Genomic DNA, 22,884 nt, shown 5'->3' with positions numbered 1-22,884 from the left:
GGACAACAGGAGCGGTCGGTGCAGACTGTTGTGCGCAGCATTCGAGCGTACATTGCTGAGGCGGACCAGAGTGACTGGGACGACCATGCTGAGCGCCTGATGTTTGCCCTGAATACATCGTTCGATGCCACTCGCCTGGACACTCCGTTTTTTTCTGGTGCACGACTGGGACGCACACGGCACGGTGTCTGCAATGTTAGGACCCAGGCCCTCGGAGTATCCAGGAGCGCACTGCGTACGAGTGGCGCAGGAAGCTACAGCGTGACTATAGTTATGCACATGCTCGCGCTGAGGATCTTTAGAAGAAGGCCAAGCGCGCGCGCTCTGCCGAACAAACCAGGAAGTGGAGAGAGCTGTCCGAACGACTGAAGGCAGGATTCGCAGCCGGTGATGCTGTGTGGCTGTATATACCCAAAGTGCCGCCCGGGCTGAGCCGCAAACTGGCTCACATGTGGCATGGCCCCTTCAGAATTCAGGAAATCCATGACAACTTCCGCGTGAAACTCAGGGTCGAGAACACATGAATCCCTGGGTAGACGTGAGCCGTTTGAAACCCAGAGCACTATTCCCGAAGCGGCCCACTGTGGAGATCGACGTGAACGAGGATGATGACTTTGATGCGGCGCTGTTGCCTGAAGACAGTTGGGAGCCCGACGCTGCGAACGATGAGTACGACGTTGAGCGAATCCTGGATTTGCGATGGACTAAACGGACTCGGACAGCGAGACGAATTCGTGAGTACCTTGTGAAGTGGAAGGGGTATGATGAGACCGAGTGGCTGACTGTGTCGAAGCTCAACTGTGGTGCCCTGCTCTACGAATTCAATCTAGGCGCAAGAGCGCGGGCCCGTTTCCAGGCCATGCAGGCTGGAGATGATCACCCAGGAGTCTAGCACTCTGGGGTGACAATGACCCAGAGTTACACGTGATATTCAGGGGAAACTCTGGGTGACACTGTGAAACTCTGGGGAAAATCGACGGAATGTGTGAATATTGGAGACGGAAAACGTGAATGTGATTTGACTTGATTTGATTATGGAGAAGGTGATACTGCTGAGGCTTTGGCAGTGTGTGAGAAGGAAGATGAAGGCGAACGACGTGGACATAGGACATCGATCCCAGCGTCGGCGCCACAGACTTCCTTCAACCCCTGAAGATCCTCGTCGGAGAGCTCCTCGAAGCCGACCAACGTGGTCGCGCCGCCGTAGCCTTCCATGGCGAACGCGCCCGCGCGAATGTCGTTCACGATCCCTGGCACCCCCACGAGATACGCGTTGGTCTTGAGATTCGGCGGAACCGGCAGTTTCCAGTGCGGGGGGCGTTCAGGGACCAGGAAGTCAGGGGGATCGACCTCCTCCTGCAGAAGCATGCCTGCGAAGATGAGTCCCCTGAAGTCCTCTAGCGTCGCGTGTCGTGGTAACTTGAACTCAGGGGCGCCCTCCATGTCCACGTCCGGAGCCACGCCGCCTGCGTCTTGAGCCTTGGACTCTGAGTTCGCGTCACCAGTTTCCTGGGAGGCGTTGCCATCGGCCTCGCGCATGTCCGCGTCGGAGGTCTTGCCGGTGGCGCTGGAGAAGGAGACGCGCTTGGTCACGCCCGTCTTGGTGCTGCCCGTCGAAGTGTCGCCGGACGCTGAGTTACCCGCCTGGCCGCTGCCGCCGCCTGCTGGTGCGGTGCTCGCAGGGGCGTCGCCGGTGCGCTGCTGTGTCGGGGGTGGCGCGCTGCCGGGGGGCGCCGTGCCTTGAGCTGGCGCCGTCGCTTGCTTGCCGTCCGAAGTCGCGCTCTCCGTCATGTTGACGATCTGCGAAATGGCGATGTTACCGCGCATTGCCCGTTGGAGTTTTTGCGTTTGAGAGGAGAACCTTGAAGATAGGTCCTGACCAACCGTTGGGGAGACAGGGTGCCGCCAAAGTGAGTGAAACCCTGGGAGTCGACAGAGTGCAACGGCCGTATCGAAGTCGTCGGTGGATGGACCTGTGTGTTTTTGTGGCCTGGCCATGGTTCACCAGTTCGGAGCGATTTCCTCTTTGATGAACCCGGACCAGGAGGGGCGGTTGACACGAGGCGGTCCCCAGAAAATTGCCGACGATGTGCCGTCACCTCTGTGACCTGGAGTTTGTATCGGATGCTGATTGGTGGATGACTTGGATACGGCGCGGCTGTACCCGTGTGACATGGATGGCGAGAGAAGTGATTTCTCGGGATGAATCCAGCGTCTGACCGCAGATGGGCCCAACTGGCTGGAAGTGTGAATCCTGGGAGTACACGCCCAGAATTTCAGAGAACACTCAGTCCAGCCGCGGACTTTCCCTTACGATGAGGGCCTAAAGTCTGGCGGAAAGTGTCTCTGGAGAATGTATCCCAGAGTACGCCTCATCTTGCTGTGGCTCAGAGTGCCCCAGAGGATCAAATTACCCTGAGAATCAACCCACTACTACCATGATCATGCGCAGGAGGCCACTAAACCCACTAAAAGTGTGGCTTTGAGGAGATACACACGAGTCTGCACTGCAGCAGACTTGTTACTCAGAGTGCCGCACGGAAAACCTAGAGTGCCGCACGATGACCCAGAGTTCACCTCCCTGAGTGCAGGTGACCCAGAGTTCCAAAGATGATTCTCTGGGTTTGGACCATAACTCCAGACTCTCTATACTGAACTTAAGTGTTTCCCGAGCCAACACCCAAGAATCCCCACAGTTCTCCAAGATTCCTCAGAATTCCCAGGATTTCAGAAGATGACCCTGAGTGTCACCTGGTTCTCAGGGATTCGAGTCAGTTCGAAGCCAGTCTGCAATCAAAATGATGCGTGACCTTGAAGAACCGTCATGGATGCACAGACTGGATACTTTCGAGGAGTCGAGAGGGAGTCCTGTACCATACTAAACCAAGTCTAAGGACCCACAATTGGCACTTTCGACGCCGTGCGACAATGGAATCGCAAGTCGATCGCAAGTTTGGACCGCTGAACCCAAGGTATACTCAAGACAAGACATTTGACCCCAAGCACAGTGAACAGAAGATATTTGCCCGAAGAAGAGAGAGAGAGAAGTAGCTGATAAAAACCAAACAGAGCTCCTTTTACCCTGTACTGCGCAAGTGACTTCGGCCAAGCCTGCCGACGGAAATCCGGAGGACCCGAGACTACGACTGCGGGACGCTAAGGGCACATTAACGGCGAAGGACAGCCGTCTGTGTGGGCTCCATCAAAACTCAAGTCCAGTTAGGTGGTGACCAGCGACGGCCTTGAGCTTCCTGGGGTGATCCATCTATTCCATATCCTAGCTGGGTCACTTGCTGTGCTCGTGGTAGCCCATTTCATATTATTCAAGAGGGTATTCTGGGGTGCTAGGTAGTCGCCTCCAGGTTTTGTATTGACTGCTTGTGTGAAGGGAAGGTAACTGATAGTGATTGTGTTTTCCTCCTTTATTGGAGGTGGTGCGCGTTTGTGTGAGTCTCAGGGGAGCTAGGCCCCTGAATTTCAGACTCGAGTGAGCCTAGTGTGTGTGTGACCCACCGTCCAATGGTCCAAAAGAATAAGTGACGGCTAGTTGTAGTGTTTGTATGCTCTGTATTTGTTGGTTTTATAGAGCTAGGAGGGCATTGGGGTAAGGTGTCTTCTGAGTTCCAAGTCCCAGAGTTGACTAAAATCCTGGACCCTGAATTCGTGATATTCTGGGTTTCAGGGGATCTGATTCTCTGGGTTTGCCTTTTGGTGTGGAGGTGCGTTCTGAAGTAGACGTGCGCTCCCGCACTTCTTTGAGGCTATATTTTCAACCGGTGGAGTGCCGTTCCGTCGAAGACAAACGAGCCGACAGGGATTACACAAGGTACCCACGCCAACCAAGGAGTGTGATTCTCAGGGTTTAAAGCTTTGCGGCTGCGAATCTCTGGGTCTATCTTCTTGCTGTTGACTCTCAAGTCGATTCTCTGGGTCTACCCCTGGGGAACAGTCCTGGGCTGCGCTATACGAACCCCCCTGGGCGACAAAGGTTTCATCGCCCTCGCCTCAAGAAGAAGAAGCGCTATTCGCGAAGCTGCTCTGGCGGCAGTGCCTGAAGCTGAAAGAAGAAGCTGAAAGAGGAAAGCTGCGCCTGAAACTGCTGTGGTGGAAACTGTAAGGCTAGTAGGCTGTCGGTAGGAACGTAGTAAATAGGAAGTGGAGGTTGTAGTAGGAAATAGGAACGTATGTAGTTAGAGCTGACGTAGCGTATTTGTAGCAATTGACAGCAAGAAAAAGATAAAGACAGCAATGCAGTCCCAGCATGCATATGAATATCTCTGTTGTCTACACCTTTTCTCGGTCTGCCTGAGCTAATTAGACACGCAAAGGTGGCATGCTTTAGTTTGGGGTGCACAAGAAGCCCAAATTAGGAAACGGAAATCTGAAATTGACAAACAAAGCTGCCTAACCTTCATTCAATGTGAAGTGGTACAGTGTACCAAAAACACTACTCGCCGTACAACCATCAATTTCTCGCGTACGGAGACTTCGCGCGCGCGCCAAACGAGCTGCGCTTCGTAGCGGCTGACGCCGCGGAGCTGCTTTAGTTTTCATTCTTCGATCTTCCTCCAGCCCCGCAGATGTCCTCGCACGCCTCCCCCAAGCCCAGCCCCAAGCCTCACACGCCTGAAGAGCGTCGCCGCGTCCTCGACGCGCACAGCTCAGGTGGTGACCGACGTGCTGTAGCCAGTCACAATGGCTTCCCCAGGACCACGGCGGAGCGCCTTGTGCGCACTGGACGCGTCGAAGACCTCCCGCGCGGGGGTGCGCGGGCCACTAAGGTCACGCCCGAGATCAAGGCGGCTTTGGAGCTGTGGCTGGACGAGTGCTGCACATACACGCTCAGCACGCTACGCACCATGGTCATGAGCGAGTTTAATGTGCTTCTCTCTGAGGCCACGATTTCGCGCCACCTCGTGGCCATGTTCTTTACGGTCAAACAGATAAAATGTGTGAGCTCATGAGTATATTTTAACGTTACGGTTCTAATCACGCGTGCTATTTTTATTGTACGACAGACTCGTGTCGAGCCCACCACGTGCAATAGTGAGGTGAACAAGGAGAACAGGAAGGCTTTTGCCGAAGCTCTTGTCCGCCACAACGATGATGGCGACCTCGTGGTCTATTTCGACGAAACAAATTTCAATTTGTACACGAAGCGCACGCGCGGACGTGCTAAGAAGGGAAAGCGGGCTGTCGAGAAGCTGCCGCCTTCGAAAGGAGGTAACCTGCAGATTCAGTGTGCAGTGTCCTCTGCGTTCGGCGTGGTTGCGTACCGTACGCACCGTGGCAGCATCAAAATGGACACGAACACTGCGTTCGTGGAGGCACTGTACACTGAGATCAAGGAGGCAGGCGTCTACAAGAACGAGTTCGCCGACAAGAAGATCGTTGTCGTCTTCGAAACGCCCCAGCGCATTCCCAGACGGAAGCTCTGGTGCCTGCTCATGACGACCTCGTCCTACTGCGCCTCGGGCCTTACAGCCCGATGTGCAATCCAATTCAAAACTGCGTCAGCGCTCTCAAGGCGCACATCAAGCAGTACGTGGCGCTGATGCGCGACGAGATGAACCGCCCCCGAACGCAGCCTACAAGCTCCGGCCCACGCATCTCAAAGACCGAAGCTCGCATGCAGCTGCTCCAGCGTGCTGTGCATGTGAGCATGCCGCGCATCACGCAGGCGATGGTGCAGAGGATGGTACTTCACGCAGCGAAGTTTGTCGTCACGGCGATCCGCATGGAGGACATGAAGTACGGCGAGTAGTGTTTTTGGTACACTGTACCACTTCACATTGAATGAAGGTTAGGCAGCTTTGTTTGTCAATTTCAGATTTCCGTTTCCTAATTTGGGCTTCTTGTGCACCCCAAACCAAAGCATGCCACCTTTGCTTGTCTAATTAGCTCAGGTAGACCGAGAAAAGGTGTAGTTTTTTAGAGCCTCCGTTCTCATTTACGTATCGATGGCGTGTCACAACGCTGATGTCGTCGGAATGTTTTCTGTGGTACGAGCAACTTTTTTTGGACGAATTAATGTCTGTGAGGCTGTCCATACAGCTCTTCTAGCTGTCCTCCCAGGATAAAATGGATTCAATGTGATGTTGCGTGAACGTTGTTCGATGTCATCCGCTGGCGGGGAAGCGACGAATGTAGCGTGAATGTGTTCGTGACAAATAGTTGTGAAGCATCTCAGAAGTAAGACGGTGTACTAAACAGAAAAAATATCGACGTTTGCCTTCAAATCGAGGTTTTGTCGCACTACCTCAACTATCAAATTAGAGCACTGCCACCGGTAGGGGTCAAACAAGAGTGAAAATGACCTCGATTGGCGAGCGACAATGTTGCGAGGCAAATTTACTTTGGCTTGGATTCGTACCGGTTGCGGCAAAAAATTGCCGCAAAAGTAGGGGGGGAAGGAAAAGTAGTAAGCAAGCCCAGCCACTCGAAAATGCGCCACATTGACTTCTATACGCTACCCCGTCCCTCCCCACGAACTCTAAACATGTTGTTCATGGCATGCGGCGCCCTCGCTTCGATCGGAGGGCATAAAGGAAGGCAATGCGCTCCTGAAGCCTGTGCTTTCGACCACCACAACTCACCATACATGCTGTTCTTCGGAGTCTCATTGGCTAGCCGTTTACCTTTGTCGTACGCCGCGGGGGGATCGAGGTGGCATATTTGACTCCGCGATCCCCCCATTTTACACCGTGGGGGGAATATACTCCACGTTTTCTCAGACCGGTGCCGGCATGTAGTTGTACTGTAAAAACTGTAATTATGCCCCCTCCCTCTAATAGTGCCCCATCCCAACCTTTTATCTGAAAAGTTGAGTTTGATTCTGAGTTTTTCCTCATGAATTCCAAATATGTCACATCATAATCTAAAGGTTTGTATGTCGACTTACCAATGTCAGTGATTACTGTCAAATTTATTCTGTAAATAGACTTTTAACGCTAGTTGTATTTGGCGCCCCACTCCCTTTAGTGCCCCCCTTGTAATAATACCAGGGGGTATTGCTGCAATACCCCACGGGGCATAATTACAGTTTTTACAGTATTTTGGGTGGAAATATGACTTTTATTCGGCTTTTGCCCCCATTGGTGGCAGTGCTCTTAGTGCTATGAAAGGAGCTACACGCTAGCGGTTTTGTTTAGTGCATGTATAAATCGACAGTAAAGCTCAGAAGGAAATTATTCAACTTAACCCCAAATTTTTCGTCCTTTTTCAAAACAAAAGCCGGTGTCAAACCGGTGTCATGCTATTACAGTACAGTACCTACAGTAATTAGTCTGGCCCAGACTAAATCTGAATAGCAGATTTTTCAGTGCCCACAATTATTAGTCTGGCCCCAACAGTGACAGACTAATTTTGAATTCAGAATAATTATGAATATCTAAAAATATCCGTTTTTCAGTAAGAAAAAAACATTATTTTTGTGAAATGGTATGTTTATACGTATTTTCAAATATGTTTTTATAGTTTACCGATATTTATCGTGGCTTTAAGGAGAAATAAAGACGAAATTATCGCAGATGCTGCTTCTCTAACGGCTAGAGAAGGCTATTCAATGGGTTCGATGCCATGTTCACTCAGGTATCTATTAAATTTTCTAGATATCAGGTTCTGTGTGTGCGAGATCTGGTAAATTGGCTGCTGTCAAGTGCTTTTTCAAAAAGCATTGCCGGAAAGTAGGTAGAGATTGACTAGAATTGTGGTCACCACGACAGACTAATTATGAACATTTTTAGCCAGACTAATAATGAAGACGTTAATTTTTGCTCGACACGAATTAGTCTGACCCAGACTAATTTTGAAGCCAGACTAATGTTGAGCCCAGCCTAATTACTGTAGGCACTGTAGCGATACTTCCCAAACTGCACTTTGGCCATGACGGTCAATGGCGGGCAGTGCAGTGGCGCTGTAGGTCGATCGGCAACAGTACCTGCTATTCCTGATAGAATTTTCCGAAAAGAGCCAATAAAACTACACATGTTGTTTCGGGGACGGGTGTCATGGGCGTCAACACCTCCTCAGGACGAGTGAAACTAGGCGCTGCTGAGACTTGGGCTCAAACCCACGCACCATGCACGCAATTGATGAATCCGAGGCTTAGTTTAAGCTTCCCCTAGGATGGCCGTTTTACCCGCTGCCCCATACAAAACCAAGTGAGCAATGCTGACGATCGCGTGTTCTATTTTAGAGGGCAAAGTATTTGCAAGCGGCAATACTTAGTATCTAACAAAAACGATGCCTACGTAAGAATATAGTTTTTGAGGCCTTACCCCATCGACACACCAATATCTACACCATTTCAAGGTCAAATTGAGAAAATCTACAATCCAAACGAGAAACCGTACAATCAAAACAAGAAAACCTCTATGATTACGTGAAGCTCAAAACAGATAGTCTGTAGCAAACCATAAAATATTAAGGTTATGTCGCATTTGGACTCTATGCGACAGTGATCGGAGCCTCTGGAAAACGATAACCAGGACAGCACATCCTATTTTGGTAGCTTCTCGTTTGATTAGATGTTTTTATCGTTTCGATCGTTCAGGTTCTCATTTTGAGATTGAGATGGTGTACCTACTTCATTAAAATGATACAGTTTTATAATAAAACGAAGTTGTAAATAATATTAACTTCAAGTATCATATTGATCAAATACTTATAGATCTGCAATCTCGACTATTTTCATAACATATTTGATTCAACTATTTGAGATTACCTATCAATGCCTATCACTTGTGAATACCTACAACATTTTGTATGCTTCAAATAAAGCATGAAACAAAGTTCTTACTTCAAGGGTAAAATCATGCTTAAATTCCGGCCCAATCGTATAATGGGTCGAATAATATTTTATCAACGTTTTCGTTTCTGGGTTACCCAAGATCTTTAAAAAATGGCAGCAGGTGTTTTTTATAATAGATAAATGAAACTGTCGACAAGGTCTTACATCCGGCCGCAATACACGTTCATTCGTAAATATGAACCAGCGTATCCGCGAACTCAGACTTCTTCGCGCACGGGGAGCACAATGCGTCTTTGCCACCCTCGAAACCGTACTTGCGGCGCCGAACGCCACATTCCAGGCACCACATCTTGGTCAGGTCTTCAAATTCCAGCGTGTCGTCGCATCTTTGGCGTTCATGGAGACGAGGGGCACAAAGCTTGCCGAACTTGCACCTGAATGACTCCATAGTGTCCTTGCCGTCAACGCAGTACCTGCTAAGCATCGCGTGGCGGGCATTTTCAAGGTTAAGAACGCAATGACTGTAATGCACCTCACATATAAAAAGAAACACAGTACCTGTACCTGTCGTCGGGTAGCGGCAAGCCGAGTTCGCGGAGGTGTTTGTGGCAGTGGGTGCCCGTCGCAACAATCTCGCATCCCTCCGCTTGGCAGACCTTGTAAGCAAACCGCTCGAAATCACCAGCTGCGGCCTGATCTGCTGACGTGCCGTGCTCAGTGCAAGCAAGCACCCCATCGATCCTCCCAGTTGCGTGTCTTGAACACAGCTCACCATCCAGCAGCTTGAAAGCACAGATTGCGTTACGTAGAGAAATCAGCCCCTCCTCTCCAGCAGCGCACTTGAGGCAGTGCGTCTTGCGTCCGCCGCGCTTGCCAAACATGGCCGGCAACGCCCTGCTTCCATCCCCGCACTTGACACATCTCGGCCAATTCGACTCGTAGAAGGGTGTCAAGCGCAGGGTCTTGACGCAATCGCGGCAGTAGATCCGCTCGAAGCCTGGACCGTACGTTGCCGCCTTCGTGCATGGGATCTTGTCGCACTTGTCGTGGTGGAGGCGCTGGCAGTGCCCCTTCCCGGCACACTTGTCATTAAGACACTCAAACTCGAAGTTACTCGCGCGGCCGAAATCGGGTGGTCCGTACGACGGAGCAGGATAATTCCTACAAACAAAAAAGTAGGTTAGAACAATGCACGAATTGCAACAACGAAACCACGTCTACTGCAGACATCATACCTTCACGCACTGCACCGTCCAAACAGTGAGTTTCAAATTCACCAAGTTACCCCCCCTTCCGACCTTGGCCTCGCAAACGACACACGAGTTCGCGTTGGACTTGAACTTCTTGAAGAGACGCAAACGCCGAGTACAGTCTGTACAGTAGACGCGCTCGTTGCTGCCGATGGGACCGAACGTCGCGCTCTCCGTGCGCTTCTTCATCGGGCAACCGACATGTCTTTTTGACTGGCAGTGATACTTCTTGGAGTTGGACTTGGCACCTGGGGCTGTTGGGTTCATCCACTGTTGGATCCAGATCTCATTCTGGCAGGCGATCTTGCCCTACAGCTGGCAGGCAATCTAGCTTATATGTGCTATTTCATCCTGGTCGTACCCACTGGTAACGTTGGGCTGATTGCCAGCACCAACCTGGGGGGTGTCGACTGTCAATATTAATCTATTATGACAAGTGACCGTATAGTTTTGAACTTCCAGTGTAATCTTCCCTACCACAGCTAAAAAATTATCACCCATTTCCAAGTCAATTGAATTATAATTAAACATTTCAGAACTGTTTTAAAACACAACGACACCAGTACGACACCAAGTATTTTGTGTTGGAGCTACAAAAAAATTGTTTGGACGTAACCGGTGGCAGTAAACGTGCTGTGACGGCATCAATAGTAAAATTCTAGCGCATGAGTATTACTTTAAGTAATACTTAAGCTTTGCATCAAGACCTCACTTGCCGAGTAATATGAAGTAGAAGCAAAGATATGATCCGTTTTATGAAATACCTATACATTTGTGGGACAGAAAAATAAGTATTTTTTTAAAACTGTTGTTTTTTGTCCCCCGCGGGTAAATCTCCCCGAAATTTAATGCTACTGTAGTGGTTGCATGACTCATACAACCACTAGCATTAAATTTTGGGAAGATTTTCTCGCGGGGGAACCAAATCCATTTTTAAAAAATACTTACTTACTGGTCGTACGAGTACTATTTTCTTGGCAAATTTTGACATTTTAATTAGTTTGGGCCATAATAATTAAAATTTCAAAATTGAGGGAGTCCGTGGACGGCTGGCCGGCATTTTGACTTCGGTTGGCCGTAAAACAGCTGATTTTTTTCGTATCAAGCTATTTCTACATTTGACTGGTGATACGAATATTATTCATCGCTGGGGGACTCAATACCGCTTCCTTTAGCCACAATACTCATTGTCAACGTCAAGAGCAGTCCTTTTGGCTATAGCAATCGAAGCTAGAACCGCTAAAGTATTGTAGGTGTACTACAGAATTCTGCCCGAATAAGGAACGGGTGTACAACTAATAGCCTCACATATTTAATATTATTTTCCAGTCGATGTGGCGATAGGGGGATGTGCAAGGTACTGAGGTACTAAGGTGAAAAATCCAGTGCCAATCATCAGCTCTCCACCCTCGGTTGAAAAATGGCACGCATTTAGCGATCTTACTAGACTTCAAACTACATGTACCGTAGTCGTAGACTCGCACTTTTGCTTTTGCACCTCGCCCCACAAGCCCACCTCCTCCCCCACTCCACCCATGAAGTCCACACCGTCCAAGCGTCTCCGTCTCACTTGGTCTGAGAAAGTGGGCATCCTCGACAAGGTGAAGGGCTAGATAATCCCTACGAGGTCGACCAGTTGACAGCGCTGTTGTGGTGCGAGGATGCCTGGTCAAAGGTTAGTGCTTCGACCATACGCCACTGTTGGAATCATTCCGGACTCGTAGGTAAAGCTGTTCTTCAGTTCATTTTGAAATAACTAAATCAGTACATTGGTAAGTATACTCAACTTAACATCAATTTATATATTCTGCGTCTTTATATATATCAGGCGTTCCTTACTCGGGCAGATTACTGTAGCGGCACTGAAGTCATGTGGGGGAGATCTGTTGCTCAGTCCGATCTCGGTGGAGCTGTGAGACGGAGACACCAGAGCGACTTCAACTTGTAGCGTGCTGCATGGCTTGTTACGCTCCTCTAATCGACCAGCAACGAGATGAATAGCAGCGCTCAGTGGAACGCTGTCGTTCTATTGGGTCAACGACGTACAGGGTCGATAAGATCCGAACCAGCTCATCGGTGAGCTGGGCAACAACTAGCGACGGAGTGTATCCTGTGACAGCCAAAGCTCAGCCCGGCAGCTGGTGATTGGGTACATGTACACGGACGCCGAGATGCTCATGTGCCTGTCCGTTGCTCGAACACCAGCGTAAAGCTCAGATGGCTTCGCTTAAGGCTACCCATCCGGGAGCAGCGGAGCCCAAGCTTCATACTTTGCTCTCAAACTGATATTCTGCTAAGGCTAAGGCAACGGCCACTTTGGCGTTTAATGCCGCCAGCGGCTGGAGGAAGCCGCAGCCGAGTTGGCTTCGGCTGAGACCGGCGGCACGCTTTCTCGATGAATCCGCGGTGGGGCTTGCCGGCCATCTCTGCCACCTAAGACGTATCCCAAGGATTCATGCTGCGCCCGTCGTCGGGCAGCCTGCTCAGTGAGCAGTAGTCACCCGCGGCGTCGCCAGCGCTATAATTTTTTTCAGAAGATGCAAAACGCATCTGCTGCGAGTTGGTCGATGCTGCCCGCGGCCGAGATCTCAGCGGCTTGTGGCGTGCCGAGCCCAGGACGCGGTCTGCATCATGAGATGCATGCAATGAGGCGCATGCATCGACGTCGAGCAAGTGGATATTGCTGGCGAAACGATGGCCGCCGGGATTTGCCGGAGTGGCACGATTACGCGGCCGTGACCGAGCTCTGCAGAGGGCTTTTGCAGAGCTCGATTTGCCAAAAGCTGAGCGAAGCACGAGCTCGATGCACACAACAACGAGCACCCAACGTGCCATGAGGCAAATGGAGTTCTTGCCAGCAACGCCAAGTTGAAGTGGATAAGGCGGCGAAGCGGCTCTTCGAACGGCTGCCCCAAAGTTTAGATTGTACTGGACTTCAGTATGCGAAATTAGTCGACCGCTTGCACCGCACCCCCATCACTTTGGCTCAGTTTAACTGCAGCCCTCTTCAGCCCAGCGTGCCAACGCGCAAGTCCTCGCTAGCGCCGAAGATACAAGATGTGAGCCCGCTGAATGGCTTCTATTGCCCCCGCGCGAGGCTCCGTGGGGCGGAACCAGCCCCCAAAAGCAGAAATACGCATCTCCACCGTCAGCATCCATGCAGAAAAGCGCCCATTACAATTTTGGGCTCCACTCGTTTGCCATTCCACGCGCACAAGAACGCGGACGAAATTCACAACACGCGCCATCGCAGTGTAAACCACCGCCACGGCTTCAACGACTCGTTGGCATCGGGGTGCGTAAGTACGGGATCTTTCCGCTGCAGTGGCATAGAGGGTTTAATAGTAGTTCGAGTGCCACAAGCGGCAGTTGATCGGAGATCGATGTTGCACAGCGTTTGTTACAGCGTGTTAAGAACGAGCATAAAGAGTCCTTTAACGCCGTTCCTGCAAACTTTCTGTTTGTCCGTGTGCTTTCCGCGCGCCGCTTGCCCAAAACAGATTTTAGACAGTGCCCAAAACAGAGTAGATTGGGCGTTAGACTCCTTCGGATTACGCGGCAAATACAGTTCGGCGCTCGCCGTCAGTTCCAGAAGTAACTTGCCGGCCGCACACGACCAGAGGCTAAAAGCTGCTGGCGTGTGTCTGTGCAAATTGAGAGGGACACAACGCAGTGAGGTTTACGCCAACGAGCTCGGCGCGGCGTGGCGACGGAGTGAGCGCAGTCGACAACCAGCAGCAGCATGCCGAACGTCCAGGACGCCGAGGAGCTGCCGCTGCTCCAGAGCAAGTCGCGGCGGGCGGCAGTGCCCAAGAGCGACAGTGAGTGTCTAACCCCTGCTCCCCTTTCCCGCATTTAACACCACTTAAACGTCTCTAAACCCGTTTTGCCATCTCTGTCTCTAAACCCGCAGTGACTGACATGGATGAATACATTTGCTACGGCGACCGCGTTGCCTTCCTGTGCGAGGGGCAGCTCCTCGCCTTAACCCACAAGTTCAACCTAACCTACCAGCAAATGGCGCTGCTCGCGGCTTCCACGCTGGCAACTGGCGGACTCATGGGCCTCGCGGGCTTCTTCGTGTGGCGCAAGGGGCTTTTCCGCAAGCGATACGCCGCTCTCTTCGGCGACGACATTTACAACGAGGACGACCTCGTGTCCTCCTCCTCGCAGGAGCAAACCAATGTGACATACGACGTGCCGCTGTTAGGGGCGGAGCGCAGCAAAAGGCGGGGGTCTACCTTAACCTCCAGTCGCATCACTACCACGAGTGGCGTGGCGGGGGAACCGGATGCCCCCGTGGGGGGATCCAAAGCCCCCCACGGCTCAGTCGCCTTCAGACTCTTCGAGTTTGACCCCAAAAAGCAGCAACTGGTGTTCGCCAGCGTCGGGCTGCCCGTGAAGTTCGGCACGCCGCTCGTGGTGGTGCACGCGGAGACTGGGAGGGCCATCAGGTACCTGAGCCACCGAGGGGCCGTGACGATCAGTAAACCGCCGGTGAACTTGGCCTTCCACCGCCAGGTGCGTGCCAGTCTTTTCGCTATGGAGGAGTCGGCGGCGCACCTCAACCACATCAAGAGAACGAGACCCCAGTCGGCGCTCGTGGCGTCCAGCAACACTAGCAACGTTAACACTGGTGAGCTGAGGGCGACGGTGGCGGACCCGACGATGGCGGAGACGCAGGAAGAGGAGACGCCCGAGTCGGATTTTATTGTGGAGTTGGCAGACCAGAGTCAGGGGCAGCAGAGTCAGAGGCAGCTGCAGGTGCTCACCAGATATCCGAGGGGCAGGAAGCTGCAGAACTTGACGGCCAACAAGCACCGACCGCGCAGTCGCAAGCAGCAGCAGTCGGCGCGCTCCATGCAGTACGGCGCGCAGCGACGCAGCTTGGACATGACCAGCTCGACCGCCGCGGCCTTCCGCGCGGCGATCGAGGACCCGCGATCTCGTCAGCCGGCACTTTCTTACGGCGACGACCCGACTGGAACGACGGTCGTCAGCCTCAACGATGGACCGAGTGCGTCGTCGGGTCGTGGCCGCCGCAGGGCGTCGAGCTCGTCGGCTTCGGCCATTGCAGGCTCGGGGCCGAATGCGTTCTACCGATCCATCTCCGAGTCGTACATGAACATGGTCTCCGACATCTCGGATACGCTACAGCAGCAGCGCGACCGACAACGGGACCGCCAGGAGCTGAGGCGTCGACAGAAAGCGCTCATGAAGGACCTGCCCAACATGTCATTCAACAACCCGTTGGGCAAATACTACGTGGGGACAGTTGAGCCCGTTCGACACCAGATTACCGGCAGCAACTACCGTCTACCTGTGGCTCCAAGCGACGAGTTTCTGCGCTGGGGACAGCCGATGTCGCTTGTGGCTAAGTTCAACGGCCGAGCTTGCGGTATCCGACCGCGCGAGTATTACAAGGACAGTGATTTGTACCTGACGACGGAGGCGACACCAACGACCATCGTGCCGCTGCGTGAAGACGGCGACCTCAAGTGCATGGCCAAGGAGTCGACGCGATACCTGGCGCACCTGGAGAAGCGTCAGGTAACTTTGAGTGTCGGAACGTATAACGTGTGGATGCTGCCGCGTAAGGTGAGCGCGTTTACGAGTGTGTCGCCCAAGAAGAATACGCGCGCGAGGCTGATCGGCGACTTGCTGCCTCCGTGTGACATCTGGATCCTGACGGAGTGCTTCGACTACCGCGCGCGCGATATTTTGCTGGACAAGATGTCGGAGGCGGGCTACTTCTTTTTCTCGCCGACGGTGGGCCACAAGCGGATGAACAAGTCCAACATGCGCAAGCTGCTGAACGGAGGCGTGCTGCTAGCCAGTAAGTACCCGATTCTGAGTGTCCGGGTGAAGCTTTTCGAAGGCGCATGCGCTGGTGCCGACAAGTTGGCGGACAAGGGCGTGCTGTACTGCAAGATACTGAAGGACGGTCTGCTGGTGCACGTGTTCTCAACGCACTTGCAAGCCTGGAACGACCCGCTGTCGCGGACCATGCGCAAACTGCAGATGGATATGGTCGCGAACTTCATGCGCGCTATGGATATCGACGAGGCGAACGATGTGGTGCTGTTTGTTGGCGACCTGAACGTCAACTACTGGCTGAACAAGACCAACAAGGAGTACGACGAGATGCTGGACATCTTTGAAGCCAAGGACCCTTCAGTCGTGCAGCCTCGGAAACTCGGCAACGCGTCCGACTCTGATAAGAAGGAGTCGGCGGCGGAGTACAAGCACCTGCGCAAGTACAGCTTTGACCCGCGTGTGAACGCCCTGGCTGCTGACGGCCTGAGCAGCGATGGCAGTCTGGAGTTGCTGGACTACATCTTGTACTCGCGCACCCATCGTCAGCCCAAGTCCGCTACGAGCTGGGTGCTGCCGCTGACCACGAGGTCGCCGTGGATGTGGCGCAGCCAGCCGCACTACAACCTGTCGGACCACTTCCCCGTTGTGAGCGAGTTCACTTTCGAGATGTAGCTGAGGGGAGTTAGCTGGGTGCTGGTGGATGGATGTTCTCATCGTGAGAGCATCCATTCGCAACGAAAACAAAATCCTGAAGCGTCGAGTGTGAAGGAAGCCTCGAAATCATCGCCAAGGACGTGAGTGCAAGTTGCTTGTCGTGTATTTTTGCTATTTTATCTCAAGTAGATTATCGAATACATGGGGAAATCAATGAAATCGTTTAACAATTTTCTTTGGCATGTGCTGCGCTTCGTCAAGAACATTTGATCTTGCTAAGAACTGCTGGTTGCCTTGAATGCGGTGGTTAGTTGAAGTTGTAAGCTGGGAGTTTGCAGCGTGACAGTTTACACTTCCACTGGGCCTGATAGAGTTGAATCCCTTCAAGAGGTCCAAAACGGTTGTGGCAAACCCTGTGACGTGATGGACTGACTGCACGTGTGCCTTATCCTCATCAGTCGAACGTTTGCATCGTGGTTTCGCTCCGCACGTGACATGGGAAACGCTCTCTGCAGTGTACACTTCGGCGCTCCGAACGCTCGTCACTCGAGGCATGGGATTTGGTCGATCGAACTTGCGTCAACTTCGGCGCATCGGATTGCCACCACAGCGGATTTTCCATCCTGTTGTTGCTCCTTTTCCGTGCTCTATACGGAGCCCGTGGAGCTTAGCTGCCGCCTCCTGTGATTGCGCCTATTAATACGAGTCGAGAAGAGCAGTTTATGAGCGAGTCTTCGTCAGCCTTTCCAGCAGGTTTGTAAGGCGGGGGCGGACCAAGGCGGCTGGTCTGTCCACACGATCCGCCCTGCGCGCGTTGCTGGGGCGGAATATCAGTCACTCGCTGTGCTTTCATCATCCGACGCCTTCGGCCTGATCGAGTCTTCACTTGCCAGCGCTTGGACCTGTGGCTTTCCGTTAAAGCACCCGTTACCGTGGAGACGGTGAGCTCTTCCCGACAATTGCACGCGTCGGAGACATCCGGCCGCATTCGACCGCGCGAAGTTCCGTACAAACCGCATTGGTTGGGGCTGCACCGCGCATGTCAAGCCGCGCCCGGACTTTGGAGTGTTAGTAAGGCGCTCGCTTGACCTCTTTGCAGTAAAGAGACGATTTATAATAGAGGCGGGCGCCCAAACCTGTTGTCCGAGAGCAGAAACAACTGACCTCAAGTCGTTGTCGGGGGGGTGCTTTTGCCATGCTGGCCCCAACGCCCATTACAGGCAGAAAACTATCCATGGCGTGCCCTCAAGTCTACTGGAGAGTCAAGTGCGTCTCACGGGTTGAGTCAGGTTGACTCCAACGCAAACTTGGGGCGGAATGAAGCGCGGTCCGTTTCGAGGGCGAAGGGCGGAGTGACGCGGAAATCCGCGCACAACAACTCCATGAACTCACGTCGAGTCAACGGCTGAAGGCGACTTTTTCGCCAGCAGCGTAGCGTTCAATGCACCAGAAGCCTTTGGCTCACTTCGTTTGGCTATGAGTGCGGCCAAATGGAGACGAGAGTGAGCTTCAGTCGAGCATGCGGCATGGAGGACCAGCAAGCACCTGCGAGAAAATAATACAGCTTCTTTTTGTATCGAAAATGCTCAGAATTGCTTTCATTGCAACTTTTTGATAAAGATAACATGTTAGTAAACCTGCGATACTAAATGTCATACTAAACATTGTAAGTTTTCTCCGGGGCAAAATTGTGCGATTCCAACTGTATCCTTTCTGAATGAAGACCTGTATAAACACATAACAGACGTAGCAGACGTCGGTTAAGCTGACCGATGACCTATTTACTCGTGGCGTCGTGCTGCGATGGGGCGTTTTTCGTGGTTGATAGCAGTGGGCTGCAGTGCTGAGCGAATTTTTGGTGCATAGCGAGGGTTTGTGGACTGACCGTCGTCCCATCAAAAAGCAACTCAAACTCAAGCAAGGCCTTGTTGCGCTGTGCCTCTGCCTCCGTCACAACCGAAAACGCCACGCTGCGCGCTGAGGCATTTGATCTTCAGCAAGCTCCTGCAGCCTCGCGCGTGTGTGAGCTTTGTGGCCCAACAAGAGGAGGAGGAATCAAGTCGGAAAACGGGAAGTGACGGCCTTCATCACCCGCACTGAAAAAGCGTTTAGGCCGTTTCGACGGGGAGCACAACAATCGATTTAGGTGGAGCAGGTTCCCTCTCAACGTCCCAAGTTCCTCTCCAGCAAAGCAAGTTCTCATGAGCAGTCCGCCATCATTCCGCCGCTCTCGACTCGAGCGCGCCAGCAGTGCAGACCTGGCGTCGTCGTCGCTGTTCCGCCGCTTCAAGCCGAGCAGCATCAAGACGCCGACCTCCGAGCCGCTCGCCGCCTCTCAGCCGCCGCCGCGGCACTCGCACCGCCGCATCCTGTCGCGCGACCGCCGGCGCCCCATGGTCATCTACTACTCGAGCAACTCGGCCGACCTGGTCGACGACTCGAAGCTCACGTCCACTGTGCGCAGCCTCGATGCCACTGTGTACACAGATGGCGAGTTGTCTGAAGACGAATTGGCCACGCCCAGCTCCAAGCGCTTCGGCTTCGGCGACGACGACCGCTTCGACTCTGACGGGAAGGTGCCGGACTTCGCCGCCACCGCCGGCCCACGAGACACAATGGGCCGCAGCCACAGCCGAGGAGGACGCGCGCTCATGCGCATGTCCCAGACCTTCAGCCGCGCCTCGGAGCGCATCGACACGCACCATGGCGAGGGACGTCGCCGCGCGGCGAGGCAGAGCGCCAAGTACGACGTGACGTGGCGAGAGGACGACGAGAGCGAGTGCTGCCGCGTGTGCTTCGCCATGTTCACGAAGCTGTCGCGTCGGCGCCACCACTGCCGCGTGTGCGGCGAGCTCGTGTGCGGCGCCTGCTCGCAGGACCAAGTGTCTCTCACCGACAAGTTCTCCACCCCGAGACGCGCCTGTGTGGCGTGTTGCAGTTTGCTGCAAGCCATGGCGTGCGCGGGAGACGACCGCGTTAAGGTAGTGGAGCCGGACGCGGCAACTGCAACGCCCGTCAAGAGGCACCACCAGTCGGCGCCCGCGGCATCTTGCCACTCGCCTGCCGGCAACTCGATGCCCGCGCCCGCGGCAACCCCTCGCTACCGCGACCGACTCACGGAAGTGCACCGAGTCATGGCGGCCGGCAAACTGTCGCGTCGTCGTGGCAGCGCTGAGAAGAAAATGTTCGTCATCTCCAGTCGCTGGTTGCGCACGTGGCTGGCGTTCACGTCCTCGGCCAGTTCCAACTCGAGCCGCAATTTGGACTACGGGTTTGAGCCGGAGAAATCGTCCTCTCCCCCCAACGGCAAGAGCGACAAGGCCGCACCTGGTCCCATTGACAACTTGTCGCTGTTGGAACTGTCCCGTGGCAAACTCGTGCGTCGTCCGGGTCTCATCCGTGACGAAGTTCTCGCTGGTGATGCGGCGAGCTCAGTCGAAGATGCCGACTACCAACTGCTGTCTCCTGAGGTGTGGGAGGTTTTCCAGCGTCTGTACGGCGGCGCACCTGCCATTTACGTGAATTTGACCAGCGACGACCCCACCGAGTGGATCGTTGACGTCTGTGGTCTGCTGGCTTCGGGTACCAATGCCAATGGCACGAAGGTGCAGGTGATTCCTGCGGTGGAGCGAGCGCTGACTACGCGTCACCACAGCGAGAATGCATTCGTCGAAGTTCGAGACCCACGATCGGGCTCGAACCCGGCCTGGACCCCAACGGAGTCGCCCGTGAACAGTCGATTCGCCATGTCGAGCTCCAAGCACCAGCCACCCAAGAGTCCGGCATGGACGGCCACGAGCAGCAGCAGCAGCAGCTCGTTGAGCGAAGACAAGGAGCAGCCCACGAGCAGCGGCAGGATGCAGCTTGAAGACTTGGAGTCGGACGTCGCGTCGATGTCCGTCGGGGCGAGGAAAGCCTCGTCGGAGGAGCACCTGGCTGAGGATGACGCCCGATCCACGACCTCGATGCGCAGCCCGACCGCCGCGCTGGCAGCATCGGCCTTTGCCGTTGCTATGAAGCAGGCGAGATTGAACGCCCAGAAGGCCATCGACGACCGCGCTTCCCGCGTCGTTGCCGCCTAAGATACTTTCTACATGTAGAGTATTAATCCAGATCGAGGCAGGTCTACCAAACTTATCTATCAACAAAGCATGCATTGCACTCTTCGATTTGTGGGGCTCGTTTTGACGTCGTGCCACACAGCCACCAAGCAAAAACCGTCGGGAAAGTGGCAACTTCAACTTGCTCCATACAAAACGCAAGTAAACTGATCTGACAGCTTGAACTAAGACTATGTGGGTTGAGTCTATTCTTGCTCATTTTCCCTTGCCTTCACTGCCAGTGCGGCCTTCACCATGGTGTTGATTCGAGCCCGACGCACGAAGCTGGCGTCAGCTGTGCGACAAGGTGATCATGACGATGCCTCGAGCACTCGGCGGCAGGCGCATGTCCGAGCACGCCAGGACAATCGACGTCGTGCCGTACTGTATGATGTGAGCTCGCCCTCTGGGAAGCGCCTACCCAGTGTCAGTCTTCAGCCCACCGATGCTCGAGCTCGACGCGATTTGATGCGCCTCACGCAGATGGAGGACAAAAGAGTGGAGAGCGACAAGAAAAGCGCCTACGAAGACGAGCAAAACGACTGCAAACACCGCGAGCATCTGAACTACAGGCCGCCTATGGATCATATTCAAAACTTGCGAGATTTGCATACAACCGTGGCCAAAGACTGCCGGAACAACGTAAAACTTACCCCCGAGCAGCGAATGCTCGCTAAACTGAAGCAGAAATTCGCCTCAAAGCAATACGGAGAACCTCCGACTGGCACAAAACCTGAATGGCGTCTCGGGTACAAAAACAACATCGACACTGGGTCTCGTGCCGGGGTGAATGGCACATTTGAGCCGCGCGATGGCGCCCGAGAACGGATTCTGGACTCTCAAAGCGCTACAACATTGCTCCCTGGATCCGTAGCGGTCGCTTACCCTTTGAAAAAGTCGAAGATTCCGGTAGAGCTCATTTGGAGAGAACGTGAAGATGAAGATGATGATCAAGTTGAGCTTCCTAGTTCGGCTGGTTCCGACGTTGATAACCAAATCGACACTATCGAAGAGATGAAACACGAGCGAATTGATACCGGTACTCCACAGCGCCGCCGAGTCATCAAGAAGAAACCGTGGTGTCCAGCGTCCTCCTCCAAATCGCCGAGTTCATCAAGCCTTCGAAGGCGCTACCCGGTCGAACGCTTCACTCCACCGAGTTTTGATAATATGGTGAGCAGTCCGGATCAAGAGAACGAGGGCAGTCCTGCTTTGAGCCCCTTCGATCACGACGGACTTCAACGGTTTCCAATACGTAGCGTCGAACCGTTTGAACCGATTGACGAGGCCCAGGAAGAATTTGTGGTCGATACACGATGTGCGCGTCGACAACAAACGCTACTGACTAAAGTCGCTGATACGTACGCGCGGGTCCGAGCGCGGATGGACCGCATGAAAGACCCGCACTTGCGATACGAACTGCCAGTCGAAGATGCTGCGCAACATCCTCGAGCTTACCGTCTTGGTTTGGACGTGCCTTCGACTGCGATAAAGCCAACGAAGCGTAAGGAGAAGTTGAAGTTTCGGCCAAAATCTGCCGGTACCAGTTTGGGCTTCCAAACTGGTTGTCTCGGCCCTAAGGGAGGCGACTTGCTAGCTCCCGAACGTAATGGAAGTGGGAAAGTTGCTGGAGCAAGACGCAGACCTCATTCCGCCAGTATAACGTACTTCAGAAACTCGACAGTTTATTGCATGGGCCCTGCAACTCCATCCAAGTCGGGTTGCGTCTCCGCTGCTACGGATTTTCGCAGTGTCGTCGATGCCGAGTGTCGAAAGAGGCATTTTCGAGCGAATGACGCTTGATGAGTACATGAGCGCGTGCGGCTGTCTCAACACGAACATGACACCGCCGTTGACAGCGTCGGACAGGAAGCAGCCCGATTCTCCCCACTCTTCGCCCATTAGAGAGATCAAGCGATTCAGTACCAACCTCACTAATACGGAGCTGATGGATGCGGGCGCAGCTTCATCGGTGGATGCGTCGCCGTCCTTCATGGCAACACGAAACGCACTGGCAGTGTCGAGGCAGCAATTTCACTTAGCACTGGAAGCTTTCAACTTGTCTCCGACCGACGTGAACTTGTTCTTCTCGGCTCTGGACGTGACTGTGAGCGACCGAGTGCAAGTTTGGGACGCAATGTGCTCTGTAGAAACTCTGCAGCACGAGCACACGGCACTACGGCGTGCGCGCGTGCAACAATTGCAGGCGCCACCAACGAAAGACCTCGAGTTCTTTCGCAGACAAAGCACTTAAACTAAACACACGGTCATTGGGACATCATTTCTTGCATTTTTGCGTTGTTGTGTTCCC

At 53.4% G+C, this 22,884-nt stretch overlaps 7 protein-coding genes across 7 annotated transcripts; 4 read left to right on the top strand and 3 right to left on the bottom strand.

Annotated features, from left to right (window-relative positions):
• Positions 1-1,032: 1,032 nt before the first annotated feature.
• Positions 1,033-1,827, bottom strand: PHYSODRAFT_324110 (hypothetical protein; the record flags this gene model as incomplete). Its single annotated transcript, XM_009519792.1, has 1 exon — positions 1,033-1,827. The coding sequence occupies one exon, from the start codon at positions 1,825-1,827 to the stop codon at positions 1,033-1,035; it is 795 nt and encodes a 264-aa protein (XP_009518087.1).
• A 7,148-nt stretch (positions 1,828-8,975) lies between these two features.
• On the bottom strand, positions 8,976-10,503 carry PHYSODRAFT_295460 (hypothetical protein; the record flags this gene model as incomplete). The annotated part of the gene is made up of 4 exons (XM_009519791.1): positions 8,976-9,273; positions 9,317-9,913; positions 9,998-10,311; positions 10,399-10,503. The coding sequence occupies 4 exons, from the start codon at positions 10,501-10,503 to the stop codon at positions 8,976-8,978; spliced, it is 1,314 nt and encodes a 437-aa protein (XP_009518086.1).
• A 1,093-nt stretch (positions 10,504-11,596) lies between these two features.
• PHYSODRAFT_480583 (hypothetical protein) lies at positions 11,597-11,758 on the top strand (the record flags this gene model as incomplete). Its single annotated transcript, XM_009519790.1, has 1 exon — positions 11,597-11,758. A coding segment is annotated over one exon (162 nt), but the record flags the coding sequence as incomplete, so codon positions are not given.
• Positions 11,759-12,435: 677 nt separating this feature from the next.
• Positions 12,436-12,837, bottom strand: PHYSODRAFT_295459 (hypothetical protein; the record flags this gene model as incomplete). The annotated part of the gene is made up of 1 exon (XM_009519789.1): positions 12,436-12,837. One exon carries the CDS (start codon positions 12,835-12,837, stop codon positions 12,436-12,438), a length of 402 nt encoding a protein of 133 aa, XP_009518084.1.
• Positions 12,838-13,744: 907 nt separating this feature from the next.
• Positions 13,745-16,708, top strand: PHYSODRAFT_344331 (hypothetical protein; the record flags this gene model as incomplete). Its single annotated transcript, XM_009519788.1, has 2 exons — positions 13,745-13,823; positions 13,916-16,708. The coding sequence occupies 2 exons, from the start codon at positions 13,745-13,747 to the stop codon at positions 16,489-16,491; spliced, it is 2,655 nt and encodes an 884-aa protein (XP_009518083.1). The 3' UTR covers positions 16,492-16,708.
• Positions 16,709-18,674: 1,966 nt separating this feature from the next.
• Positions 18,675-20,639, top strand: PHYSODRAFT_344330 (hypothetical protein; the record flags this gene model as incomplete). The annotated part of the gene is made up of 1 exon (XM_009519787.1): positions 18,675-20,639. One exon carries the CDS (start codon positions 18,675-18,677, stop codon positions 20,553-20,555), a length of 1,881 nt encoding a protein of 626 aa, XP_009518082.1. The 3' UTR covers positions 20,556-20,639.
• Positions 20,640-20,828: 189 nt separating this feature from the next.
• On the top strand, positions 20,829-22,827 carry PHYSODRAFT_481940 (hypothetical protein; the record flags this gene model as incomplete). Its single annotated transcript, XM_009519786.1, has 3 exons — positions 20,829-21,482; positions 21,624-22,323; positions 22,352-22,827. 3 exons carry the CDS (start codon positions 20,829-20,831, stop codon positions 22,825-22,827), a joined length of 1,830 nt encoding a protein of 609 aa, XP_009518081.1.
• Positions 22,828-22,884: the final 57 nt, after the last annotated feature.

This window comes from Phytophthora sojae, assembly GCF_000149755.1.
Source record: "Phytophthora sojae unplaced genomic scaffold PHYSOscaffold_2, whole genome shotgun sequence".
Taxonomy (NCBI): domain Eukaryota; phylum Oomycota; class Peronosporomycetes; order Peronosporales; family Peronosporaceae; genus Phytophthora; species Phytophthora sojae.
This window is presented reverse-complemented; position numbering and strand designations above follow the sequence as displayed.